Below are 14,569 nucleotides of genomic sequence, written 5' to 3'. Positions count from 1 at the left end.
CCGATTTCAACAGTTGCTGCAGCGAGCGTCAGCACGCAAGACGTGTGCACAACTTTCGGTGAGATAAAACTCAACGCCTGACTTAAAATCATCCCTTTTCGATCATGCGTCATTACAGTGAACTTGAGGTAAGTTGTGTTCAATTTCCTTAAAAAGCATCAACATTTCACGCCGAGCATATCAATCGAGTTACGTCGACCTACATATTTCGAACTGTTGCTGATTAAATGTTGATTATTATCGATCCGTTTAAACTTTGTTCATGTTCATTTGACAGTGCTTCCCTAGATGAAACGAAAAGAAAGAATTCAGAACTCGAATTCTATTAATTAGGACAACAATATATATAAAAAAATTCTGAGTAAAGTAGTGCAAATGGGGGTAATATGAAAGCTTTTATGGCGCGAACGAAGCTAACATTGACTAACGTTAGCTGCGCTGTTTTTGCGCTAGCAGCTCATATTTTCGTTCTGCTAGTTAGCAAAGAATTAGTTGCTAGGCTAGACACCATTTTATTGAATGCAATTTACGTGAATAATATTTACGAGCACAGTCTTTGATCTGTGGAAGAAAATAAAGTGGAACAAATGTTAGCTGGCTTAAGGCCAATTCCGCACAGACAAACGCCAACAAACACGTTTTGTCCTAAAGTATGTGCACATTTTGATCCTGTAAGAAAATATTTATTTTACTTATATAGAGGAATGATGTGGGATTTTGGTCTGCTGAAAGCTGGGTCATGTCTGTTGCTGAGTGAGATCGGGACTTATGAAAATGAACTGAGGACTCTTATAACGGTAGAGGAGCAGCTGCGCCTGCGCCGGCGACCTCACAGTTGCTGGGGATTATGATTACGCTGACACGTTGCTCCTGGTTTTACAGGTATGATACAACATATGTTCATGCTGCAAATATTTTGTGTATTAATGTTCTGGGTTGTGAAGATCTATGTGCAGACCGTCCGCCATTTTGTGAACGCTGTGTATGACGTCGTGAAGTGCATTTAATGGCCTTTTGCACAGGGGCCTGTAACAGATGCACTCTCGACATTTAACAATATAAAACGAGAAGAAAGTCGTGTCTGAAAGCAGCAATCTTTTACTTGTATTGCTAAAATGAACGAATATCTCGTGTTTTTCCATGGGTGCTTGAGTTTGTCGGTGTCGGTTGGGGCAGTGTGAACATGACGCTTATTTTTCATAACATTCTGAATGTTATGAAAAACTTTTGTTTTTCCAACTTTTGTTGGTGACTTTTTTTTGTTGGTGTTTGCTGGCGTTTGTCTGCGGTGTGAATTGGCCTCTAGTTGTACTTTTATGGCGCAAACTGAAATCGCACTTTATAGCTAACATCAACATTACCTTTGGCTAAATGCGGTCTGTACAGACAGGTTTGAAAAGTTTATTAGCTACCCTAGGGCTGGGCGATATGACTGAAAACTGTATCATGATGTAAGCGTTTCATATCAGTCGATAATATTGATATTTTTTATGACCTATTTAAAATAAGGACCAGGAGAAAATATATTACATTCAACATTTTTATTTTAAACTTAACCTTCCTCTGATTATAATCCCCTCAGTTATAAAGGCAGAAATGTCAACACAACCATGGAAAGCAACACCATGGAAGACACAAAAAACAGGTCTTCTCGGGAGGCTGTGCCTACAGGTAGGAATTCTACAAAGTGATCTCTCTCGGTTTACTCTGATCTACGTACAATGTTTTGCTACTAATCTGTTATGCCTGCTTTTTCTTGTGTCTTACAGCAATTGCTAAGGAGATCCTCATCCAGCTTGATTCTATCAGACAGCAGCAGTTGCTCATCCTGATGCAGCTCCTACAAATCTCCAGCAGTTCCAGACTTCATGCCAGACCCAACACATTTTGGGCTCCTACTTTCAACTATTGAGGATCTACAATGTTTGGAGGAGATGTTAAAGAATCCAGAGGAGAAGAAGAATTTGGTGAGTTAAATTATGCATTAATCAGATCATTCCTAAAAGTCAGTCCCCACTCTCACTCATGCTATATTCCTTAAATAACTAATGAGGTACATGTCTTTGTTTCAGACTGTTCTCCTTGGAATGGTCGGAGGCATGACTCTTAAAGACACTGTGGGGCGGGTCCTGAAAAGAGCAATGAACACTTCGCTGGCGAGACACACATTATAAGTGTGGTTCTGGGTGAGTGTCAGTGCTGGATAACTGCACTGTGGTGACATCCCATGGCTCTACAGTGCAACCTATTTATTTATTTATTTATTTACTGGCTGTGACAGTGACAAAGTATTTAGGAGCACCAGTGCGACTGACCTGATCAGGTTCTATGGGTGCACCCTCCATTGAAACTAGAGCTGCAACGATTCCTCGATTAAAGTCGAGCACTCGATTTAAAAAAATTCTCAATTGCAATTTACCCGTGTTGAGTAACCGGCAAAATACTGGAAGTGGCGCATTCCACAGACGAGAATCCATGAATAACATTATTACACCGTTTTCTAAGGCTACGCGATCTATTTAAAACCATTTACAATCATAATATAGCATAGTGCTATCATGAAATCACAAAGGCTGTGATTTAGTTAAGAATATGCGCTTTAAAAAAAAAAAATGCCCCGGCAAGTCATTTTATCAAATATCGCCTTTTAATGGGTAGGTTAATTTGTCATTGATCAGAAGGTGCTCCTAAATTTTTGACTGTGCTCCTAAACTTTTTAAATTAAAAAGAAATGTAAGTGTAGAGCCCTGCATCCAAATTAAGTTTTGGTGGTTGCTGAGTAACATCACATGGTCATGCTGCTCTCTTCTATCTTGTGTTTTTCTCAGATGCAGTCCGCCGGAATGCCCTGACCAAAGATTTTACAGAAGAGGAAACCGAGCTGCTCATCACCAGGTGGCTGTGGCTAGCCTCTGATAGGGATGGTGGCCGAAGCCAAAGAGGGCGAACAGGCAGACAACGTAGACAACTCAAAAATCGCGGTGGGCCAGAATTAAATGTTTCAAAGTTAAAAATGTTGATATTGGAAAATGGTATTTGAACTCCTTGATTCTACATAATGCTGTGATATTATTTCTATTCTATTCTATTCTTTTCAATTCAAATCTGTTATTAAAAAGTGTGTGCGTAGACTACTCAAAAACGCATCTGGGCCAGAATTAAATGTTTCAAAGTGAAAATGTTGATATTGGAAAATGGTATTTGAACTCCTTGATTCTACAATTAATGCTGTGATATTATTTCTATTCTATTCTGTTCTATTCTATTCTATTCTTTTCAATTCAAATCTGTTATTAAAAAGTGTGTGTGCGTAGACAACTCAAATGCAGTGGGCCAGAATTAAATGTTTCAAAGTTAAAAATGTTGATATTGGAAAATGGTATTTGAACTCCTTGATTCTACATTAATGCTGTGATATTATTTATATTCTATTCAAATCTGTTATTAAAAAGTGTGTTTATCCTATTTTTGTAGTGTGGTCCAATAAAACATGCATTAAACATGAAACCTGTCTTCCTTGTGCTGTTTTACTTTGTTTATCTTGCATAAATAACGGCTGCTAAGCAATTTTAGTATTAACCTGATATGAATGGAATTCAAAGTTCAAATAAGCCCAAATAAGGAGGCGAGCTTACGTCCTCTCACTCGGGGTTCCGCAATCGGGCCGTGTTAAAACCGAGCGCTCGCAGAGCAATCGGACCTAGATTCATGCCGAGCATTGGCCGAGTGTTTTAGCCTTAATCGGGCCGCTTTCGGCCCGCACAATTTTTGCTAGCTGGGTACCTGGAAACTAGACCCATAAACAAATCCACCCATATGAAAAACACGTGCGCTCTCTCTAGTGGCCCAGACGGTCATCACATTCTCAGTGAGCCTCGGAGCTGGTGTTATTTTTTTTTATTAGATTTTTTTTACTACTTTAGGCAACTGAACTCACACAGTATGAATAAAAATGAAACACAATATGGAAACTAGACATACATGTTATGTGGTCACCACTCCATTTGACCAAACTGAATTAGAAATGTTCATGTGAAAAATGATTACATGGGCAGCACATTACATGTTTTACCAATGTAAATGTGTTCAAAATTTGTCTGCTTTCACACTGAATCTCTCAGTCCTCAATCTGAGATTTATTGAAGAAAACCAGCAAGTCATTGTCAAAAAGACAAAATACCAATGTAAATCAACAACTAATGACCAAAAGCATACAGAGATGAAAGCTTAGACTACAAAACAGAAGAGAATCTGAACTGCTCTGAACTGTACTTTGCATAACTGGCCAAACAGGATATTTCGACACACAATCCAGGATACTGAGCACTGCTGGGAATAATAATGAGTCACAAGCAGCTCTGGTGAGGAGATATGATACATCACAAAGATATGCAGCACCAGATTTCAACATCATGATTGTTGTTGACTGCTGAGGAGCAATAGGAAGAACTGCGGGATATTGTGAGATGGATGAAGGATCAATCCTAATCTCAAAGTTTAGAAGTAATTTGGTTTGAAATCAGTGATCAACTACACTGTCAGAAATAGGGGTACAGCAGAAGTCCATTTCTGTCCCCCAAGGTACATATATGTACCTTTTTGAGGGTCAAAAAGGTACATATATGTTCCCAAGCATTAAAAGGTACAAATATATACCGTTTCTTTTAAAGGTTACGGTACAATATCAAAAGACAGCCTCTGCTAAGTATTTTTTTTTTTTTTTTTTTTTTTTTTAAGGTTTTAATGATACCTTAATCATTTAAGGTATATTTTAACTTATCACTATATTTGAGTAGCCTTGAAATAAAGGAAATAAAAATTTTGTAAGTCAATTTACTGATATTAAATACTGATAAATATTAAACACAGCAAAATCTCCAGTGTTAAATGAACTTGAGTTTAAATGGAGTTTATTTGTCTCCAGACACAAGAGTGTTAAAGTGTTAAAATATGAATGTTAAATTAACAATCAAGATTGTTAAAGTTAATGATCTAATTAAGTGATTAATTGAGTGATGATTGACCATTATTGAAGACACCCGATGATAATTTTTTAAGACACCGTTATAGTGATCAGTGTTTGCTTGAGTTGGGCTCTTGACCCGTAAACTGTTAACATTAGATTTTGTTTGGTTGTTGTATCTGAGTTATAACTCTCAGATGAACAAAGAGAAAAGTTGATCAGGTAGTGTTAGTTATGTTCTGACATAATCATAAATTGCCTGAATCACTGAACTCATTTAAAGTTTAATCTCAGACTTAAATGTTTATTGTTGATTACAGCATCACTGTGATACTATAGCATAAGATCCAGAAGTTTTGAAATAATTTAAAAGATTTCTTAAAAGTTGTTATGATAAAAACAAATCTTTCTTTTAGGCACACAGACATCAAGATTCAGTCTATGAATCTCAACAATGGTGACAAAAAGAATATTCAATTAGGGAAAGGAAATAACATAGACAATTCAGATCATAATTTATTCATACCGCAATGCATGATGGGAGCCATGAATGAGTTTTGATTGGTGGCAGCCACTGCAACATGCTTTATTATTGTCACCATTGTTGAGATTCACAGGCTGATTATTGATGTCAGTGTGTCTACATAAAAGACTTTTCAAAGTCTTTTGATCAGAACAACTTTTACGAATATTTAGATTATATTGAAAATGATGAAAATCTTTTGCTGTAGAATCACAGTGATGCCGTAATCAACAATAAACATTTAAGTCTGAGATTAGACTTTAACTGAGTTCAGTGATTCAGGTCAATTTATGATTATGTCAAAACATAACCAGCACCACCTGATCAACTTTTCTCTTTGTTCATCTGGCTGTTATAACTCAGATACAACAGCCAAACAAAATCTAAAGTTAATGATTTAAGGGCCAAGAGCCCAACTAAAGCAAACAATGATCACCATAACGGTGTCTTAAAAAATATATTTTCTTCTTCAGTGATTCTGCTTGTTAACATCAGGTGTCTTCAATAATGCTCAATCATCACTCAATGAATCACTTAATTATATCATTAACTTTAACACTCTTGAGTCTGGATTCATATAAACTCCCAGGAGAGTTCAATTAACACTGGAGTTTTTGCTGTTGGACCTCAATGTACATATATGTAACTTTTTGAGGATCAAAAAGCATTAAAAGTTACATATATGTACCGTTTTTTTTAAAGGTTAAGGTACAATATTGTACCCTTGAGGGTACAGCCCCAGTGACAAGCCATTGTACCCCTAAAGGTACAATTATGTACTTTATTTTCTGAGAGTGTATGTAGAGCCAGCTCTGATTGGCTGCTTGAATCTCAATTTAAAAGAACGTCCAGTTTGCGGTCTTTCTTTCTTTTGGCCATCAGTGGAGAAGAAGTCATAGCACGGTTACTCATGGTTCTTAAAGGGCTTTCAACCGAGGAGGTCCTTCAGAAAATACCAGAAGCAGGCATAAAAGTAACCGTCGTCGAGATGAAAGGATATGAAATGGACTTTCAGGCAAATGACACTTACTCAGATGATAATAATTTATATGTCACAGCTAGACATTAAGTTTAAAATGAAATGTTGGAAAATGTGAAAATGAAAAGTATTTAATAAATTTTTATTTTACTTCTGCGTGTATGTAATATATATCTCATTATAGTCAACGATTGTACCCTGTCAAAGCCAATTTTATACCATTTTTGAAGGGTCCATTTTTGTACTGTTAAATAAAGGTACAAAATTGTCACCACAGGTACAAGACTGGTCTCTTAAGGTACAAATCACAAGGGTACAAATATGTACCCTATGCCAAGGGTACAATATTGTACCCTTGAGGGTACAGCCCCAGTGACAAGCCATTGTACCCCTAAAGGTACAATTATGTACTTTATTTTCTGAGAGTGTACTGTGGAAAATGTCTATATTAATAATAATAAGAGACGGTTCAACAGAAACTACCACAGATGTTTACACTGTCCCCAGCATTTAGACCCATTCACAACAAGAACAATATTTATGAGTATAACTATAATAATTATATTGTTGGCCAAACCAACAGGCGATGGAACTTGAAACCATAGTTGACTAACACTGTTTTTGGGAAACGCACAACAGAGCGGTTGGATTAGAACCGGATACACTCTGCATTTAATAGTGGCGGTTACGAGGCTTCATTCATCACAGATGTGCGTCGTCACACACCGCCAGCCCTGATCGTCTTCGTGCCTCCTCTCTCTCACACACTCCTGTTGGGAGCCTGGTGAAGTACGGCGATTAAAGGGACATGGTGATGCAAGAATAAAATAAATGTGCATATAAAATTAGACTAAAATCAAGATGCAAGTAGTGAGTAAGTGTAAATATTAGCAATGATGACACCCGTCTTTTTCAGGTCACGCCACATTAATGCAGCATAGACCACATAACTTTCTCCAAGATTTAGTTAGACAATTAATACAGTCCATAACCTTTTGTTTGCTAATGTCTGGGGCATTGCAACAGACCATGTCAGTAAATGGACAGCTTGTTAAATGCCTTCCTTTTCATGCACTTTGTCATCGATATTCCACGACAGAATCACTAATATCGCCATAATGACACAGAAACAGATGATGATCAAGACTCGATGTCTCTCCTTGAAGGATAGCTTCGGTTCAACCGGTTCAAATGGTTCAAACGGTTTAACAGTCAGAGTAACTTTAGCTGGGACGACACGCAGTGGGACAGAAGGCTCTTCTGGGATCACAAATGGAAAGAGATCCTTCCCAGCAGGCACTCCAGTAATGTAGGCAAAAAGGCAATCATTAGAAGCGTCATAAAAACTCACATTCCTCCACCATCCTCCCTTCATGTCATAGCAATCCTCTAGCCTCACTCGCACTACTTGGGGATTCGTCACCAGCTTGAAGATTAGTGTTGTGTTCAGGAAATGGTACAAGTATCCATCCCGTCTGAGACCCCAGAAGCCATTTTCAGGGGTCAGAGGTTGTGTAGGAGGTTTTCCTTCCGATCCAAAACACACTCCTAGTGTCCAGTGGCGATTGTTTCCCACCTCGATTTCCCATGTGTGAACACCATCACCATATCCCACACTTCCCAACACCATCCGGTTCCTATGCAGACGAAGAGCTTTGTGCTTGTCCTGCCGATGGAGACGTGATGAGGTCACAGAGGTCAGATCATCGGACACAGAGACGTCTGGTGGAGCAGCGTTTGGGTTCAGGATCACGGGATCTGGAGAGATTAGAAGAAGAGATCATATATCAGTCAATTTAAGGAAACACACTACAGGCAAATCTATCGTTTTTTAATGCACTTGTCAATTTGGGAATGTTTGGGAGATTTTTTGGGGAGTTTTGCTTCCATAACATTTCATAGCCGTTTTGTCTTCTTTCAGACTATTGTGGGAAGAAACCTTCAAAAATGCACATATTCATAACACTTTATCTATTTACTTCTGTAGATTTCAATTACAATACATGGGTCAATGACGTGGCGTGTCAATTCTGGTGTCCAAAGCATATTCATAATATTAAAAATGTATACATTTTTAAATGCACTTCATAAGTGACTCAACTTCCTCCTCTTTAATTACTCATGTGAGAATTTATTATAAATAATTAATCTTTAAGGAACTATTGAGCTAAAAAGTCCTAAAATGTCATTCCGGGTAACTGTCCCGGCTTAAAATCTGAATACAAAAATACAACAAAAATGTAAAAAATATAAATAAAAGTATTTAAAATCTACTTGGGCATAATTGTGTTGATGTTTTCAACAATACCTACAAATATAGTGGTAATACTAAGCTTATTTAAATTTTTATGACAGAAAGACTTTTGTCTCCAAATTGTGATTTCGCTAATGTCAGTCCTGGATAACGGACATCAATGACCATTTTATACCATAATGCATTTTGGTATGTCATGTGACATAATATTGTATCAAAAAGAAGACCCTGAAGAAGCACCAGAACATGTGCAAAGGTCAGGAAGCGTCTCTTTAAATGTTGATATTTTGACCTTTTCAGTCACTGGTGCACTTTGTATCAATATCATGTGTCCTTTTGGATAACACTGATAAAACATTCATAATGTTTTTATATTAAAAAACTATCTATTTGATCTAAAAGATTATCTTAAGCGATGATAGCTAAATTGTAGTTTTCCATAGGTGGTTAAGTTAGTGCCTGATTATAAAGAAAAATATTTGTTTTGTCATTCCTGGATAACAACATATCATTCTTGGATAACAAAAAAACTCTGTTAGCCAGGACATGTCATCCGTTATCCAGAATGACATATGCATACAAATCTAGTTTTTAATTAACATTTGTAAAATTTTAGGCATAGTTATTATAGTTATATTATTAAAATAAACATTATTTACATAATTGTATGTTTTTTTGCCATATTTTTGCTGTCATTCAACTTGATTTCATATGATTCAATGAGTCACATGGGTCTTTATCATTGAATTGAATTTTGTAATGTTAATGGTCAAATCATGAATAATGTAATCAAATTTATTAATTATCAACATTTTATTAAAGCTTTAGTATAGCTTCTGGTGTTTTAAGGTCAATTCTGTCCTGCCAGATGCCTCTGTCTAATAAAGAGAGGCAGAGACGGTTCAGAGCCAGGATAAACGCAGATGCAGAAGCTAGGACTGAGTATCTTGGACAAAAGAGAGCAAGGTATTATAATGTTGACTCAGTGGAATGATAATGTATCAGTAAGCAAACTTGAAATATTAAGTGAAATAGGTTCACACTCCTATAAACATTCCTATAATCTAAACGCATAATACGCATGTGCACGCCATCAGCGTTCTCACAGGTTCGCGTTTTTAAAGTTTGCGCAGAGAGAACTAAAGGGTTTTCTGTTAGAACGGTGTCATGTTAGCGGCCCTTAAGTTAATAACTAATGATCGTTGCGACGGAAGTGAATCAATCAAAACTAACTTTAGCTGGACAATAACTTTATTCTAGAGCTGCTGTAAAGCCAAAACAATCTCTGTTACTTTAATTTCCTATTATCACTGTAAAGCTGCTTTGGAACAATCTACATTGTTAAAGCGCTGTATAAATGATGATGACTTGACTTGACTCATTTGCAATAAGCCTAAGGGCTAGTGGTGCAACGGATCATCATTGATCCGTGATCCGTTCGGATCAATATCTTCGGTTCGGCACACACGTGATCCGCGGATTAATTTATGAAAAAAAAAAAAGATTTGCGCATGTTCAGTCCACACACAGCGTGGTCATGGCGAGCGGAGGAACGGAGGAGCTTGAACGCCCCGCGTCATTTAAATCCCCTGTATGGGAGCATTTTGGCTTCCCTGGAACACGCGTCTATTTCGCTTCAAACGCTCGCTTTATCATTATACGCGCGCGGCGCGTCCTATTCGCTTTGGACGCGCGAAAGGATTCAAACTGTTCAAGCATCGAACTAGACGCGAATTTGACGCTCTATTCGCGTATGTTGTGAACGCAGCAAAATGAACAGGCTGCGATGTATGCTGGAATGTGTGTGTCAGAGAGAGAGAGAGAGAGAGAGAGAGAGAGAGAGAGAGGGAGGCACGGGCGCGATCGAACAATCACACACACACACACACACACACACACACACACACACACACACACACACATGCTGTTTAAAAGCAAAAATTATCTCATCTTTTGGACATTCATCATATTGCATTGGTTTTCATTTCTTGTCCTCAAACAGAGTAATCTGTTTATTTTGAAGTTACACATTCTACATTGATTAAACAAGAAAATCAAATGTTTTTTTAATGGTAGTATCATTTTATACAGAAATAAATGATTTATAATTCAGATGAGAATAACGTTAAAGTTAATTAAAATTTTAAGGAAACAAATATATTGATCTGAAATATAGCAAATTAATTTTAAATTCATTCAGGTAGCCTACAATTACCAAACATATCTCAATGTCTTTTGAATAAAGGGTGACAGTCTTTCATTATCAACTGTTGTTGTGGATTATATACTGGAGAAGTATTTGTTCTCCATTTGAGTGAGATGTTTTTATGTGGCTAATTGAGCAAAGTGCTTCCATATATTTTATTAGTAGTAGTATTAGTTCAAGAATAAAATAAAAATATCGGATTGATATCGGTATCGGCAAATAGCCAAAGCTGCGGCATCGGTATCGTGTCGGAAGTGAAAAAGTGGTATCGGGACATCCGTGGAAACACATCAAGCATGGCCACGCATTTGAAGCGACATCACCCCGGTGTTTCGCTGACAGGAGTGAAAACGAAGGCTGCTCAACATTGCACAATCAGACCGGGCTAAAACCATCACAAACGCTATCAGTGTGTTTATAGTCACGCTTCATGGAATGAACCCGTCGCGCTCCCACTGTTGATTTTATATATTTTAATTTAACAAAACTTGTGTTTATTTGTTTTGTCTTTTTTTTTTTTTTTTTTTTTGCTGATCCGAAAAATGATCCGATCCGTGACTCTGATCCGAGAAACGATCCGAACCGTGAGTTTTTTGATCCGTTGCACCCCTACTAAGGGCCCTATCTTGCACCCAGTGCAATTGACTTTGTACAGCGACACGTTTCATCCCTATTGTGCACCAACGCACAGCGGACTTTTCCCTCCACAGACGCACGTCGGTAAATTAGGGAATGAACTTGCGCTCCCGGGGGCAGTTCAGTGAAGAGAGGAGGCGTGTTCCGGCGCAAACGTTCCCTGGTGCTATTTTGCAGTTTCAGAAAACAATTCCACCACAGACCAGGAAAAACCTCGTCTAAAGTCAGTTGCGCATTATTCAGATGCTATTTTAAGGGCGCATGCTTGGCCATAATGTAGCGTGTGCACAACACACATACACTTTGCTTCTCCCATCTACACACAGACGCTAGCAGTTCACATTTTTGCAAACCATACATTATTACAAGCAAAAATATTCCACATGAGGGAAATCATTGTTGTGTTCATAGATGTGAAAAAATAGGCATAAATCTAGCTTACACATTTACCCAAAATATGATACGCCTGTTTAAGCAAAACTAATCTGGTTGTGTTTCTCCATCCCCAATGTCACTTCTCTGTGTTTTACGGCCCTGGCGAGAACGTCGGTCTCCTCGGCTGTGAACCGCTCCTGGCAAATCTGCCGTTATATTAGCAATCTACCATGGAACAAGCGCGCCTGCTCTTAAAGGGAATGTGAGATGTCGCTCTGATTGGTTTATTTCACGTTATGCCCAAACCACACCTATGAATAATGAAGCTACTTCAGACCAACACATTTTAGATTTGCGTCGTCCGCAAAGATCCGCCCACAAAGTTACTACGCGTTTGATACTAGCGTTTCAGAGGGCCCTAAATGTTTTAGCTGTATAATGTGTTGGACTATACCCTTGGCCATTGTTTATGTAGCATTATAATTTTACAGATTTACTATAATTTTACAGATTTTTAAATCATTAAAAATTTGTCAGTGTCTCTTACTTTGTTTCAAGTTTGAGTGTTGGAAAGAAAAATGATACTGAGGATGGTTTTTATAGTAATAATATTGCAGAATGTCCTTCCGGCTAACAGTTTGTCATTCTGGCTAACAATGACACGGGCAATTATTTTAACCCATATTTGTGTGTTAGATTACATAACTCAGTTTTTTGTTGAGTTAATGATAAAACAAGTTTTATTTACCTTATTGGAAAACATTTTTAAACATTTTGCAGGTTTTTTTTTTATTTGGTTCTGAATTTTGAGTTATCATCAGCCAAAAATGAGCCCATGTCTATATGAAATCCCAAATTGATTATATTAATTGTGATTAAAATGTAGTTTTCCGAGCACTAATTGTTTGTTGAGCTCCAAATATGGAGATCAGTACATTTGTATATGCCAACAATGGTATAAATATAGTTAATTTAAAAATTCATTACGTTACCCAGGAATGACATTTTCATGGGGAAAAAGATCTGATTCACCCAAAAAAATGATTAATTAAATTTTTTAAATGTGTAAATATCATTGCATTACATACACAACACTCCAATAAGTATAGAAAGTCCTACAATTTTAATTTTTTACCAATTTTATTTTTCTTCACATTTTAAATCCTTATCCGTCATTCACCCACATATCTTTAAAAGCTGTTTTCTCAAAATGAGCTTCTGCAGCATGCTATCATACAGGTGATTTACTACAGGTTCTGTCTGTGATAATAGACAGCATGGCTCATCAACAGGGTATGAATGTGTCAAATCCCTCTGAATCTGAGGCATGACTAATCCGGACCAAGTTACATTCAGATAGTAGGGGTGCTTTCACACTAACACCATTTTTTGCAGTGTCATTCATACAAATAGGCCTACAAAGGCCTGCTTCATCCAATGTTCAGTTTTCTATTCTGGATATTTATGCAAACTAGCGTGTATTTAATTAAATGAAACAGCTTCATTTACAAAATTGTTTTGTATTACAAGTTTGAAATGTTATATTTGTCTAATGTACAGTGATTAATCATTTGAGAAAGTATGGTGACATCTATTAGTTATTTTTCTAGAAGTCTAGCACTCACAGTAAGGGCAGATGTCCTTCATCTTCTCCCACACTTGGTACTTCAAGTTGCCCAGATGTTTGGGAACATCAGTAAGAGCTTCTGAACTCAGTTCTGCATCTGGAAGCGTGTATTTAGCTCTACACACACACACACACACACACACACACACGCACACACACACACACACAGCTCTCAGAGTAACGACTGGACTCAACTAAACTATTATATTTTTTTACTTAGAAACCAATAAATACCTGTTCATAAGGCTGTTATAAGTCTGTGGAAATGCACAGCTAGATTAGTGACTGTAATAAAATAACAAAACGTGTGAGTGTGTGAAGTGTATTCCCTCCCCCACCTGAAGGAAAGTGATGTCATCATCCTTCATTCCCTCCTCCACCTCTCGGAGTCTGTCTGCACAGCAAAAACTCCAGTGTTAAATTAACACTCCTGGGAGTGTATATGAGTCCACACTCAAGAGTGTAAAGTGTTAAAATATGAGTGTTAAATTAACACTCAAGAGTGTTTAAGTTAATGAGATAATTAAGTGATTAATTGAGTGATGATTGAGCATTATTGAAGACACCTGATGTTAACAAGCAGAATCACTGAAGGACAAAATCTCAAATTGCAAGCCACCGTTATGGTGATCAGTGTTTGCTTTAGTTGGGCTCTAGACCCTTATGTGTTTACTTTAGATGTTGTTTGGCTGCTGTATCTGAGTTATAACTGCCAGATGAACAAAGAAAAAAAGTGATCTGATGGTGTTGGTTATATTATGACAATCATCCTTTGAATTTGATCACTGAACTCATTAAGATCTTTATTTCTTACTTAGATTTATGTTGTTGATTACAGCATAAATGTGATTCTGCATAAATATCCAGAATTTTAGATATAATACAAAGGATTTCTTAAAAGTTGTATATATTAAAAAAAAACCTTTATTTTAGGCACACACAGACATCAAGATTCGGTCTATGCATCTCAACAATGGTGATGAGCAGAATATTCAATTAGGAAAAG

The 14,569-nt window shown here is 37.2% G+C and overlaps 1 protein-coding gene across 1 annotated transcript in view; it reads right to left on the bottom strand.

The window, feature by feature from the left end:
• Positions 1-3,889: 3,889 nt before the first annotated feature.
• Positions 3,890-14,569, bottom strand: part of LOC308687518 (E3 ubiquitin-protein ligase TRIM35-like) — a 13,920-nt gene continuing 3,240 nt past the window's right edge. Inside the window, exons 4-7 of the mRNA XM_081360116.1 lie at positions 13,902-13,960; positions 13,798-13,820; positions 13,562-13,680; positions 3,890-8,223 (exon numbers count right to left, since the gene is read on the bottom strand). Coding sequence (XP_081216242.1) covers positions 7,517-8,223; positions 13,562-13,680; positions 13,798-13,820; positions 13,902-13,960 — 908 coding nt within the window. The 3' untranslated portion in view covers positions 3,890-7,516. The remainder of the gene's footprint in view (positions 8,224-13,561; positions 13,681-13,797; positions 13,821-13,901; positions 13,961-14,569) is intronic.

Source organism: Scardinius erythrophthalmus, assembly GCF_964197995.2.
Source record: "Scardinius erythrophthalmus genome assembly, chromosome: 3".
Lineage (NCBI taxonomy): Eukaryota > Metazoa > Chordata > Actinopteri > Cypriniformes > Leuciscidae > Scardinius > Scardinius erythrophthalmus.
This window is presented reverse-complemented; position numbering and strand designations above follow the sequence as displayed.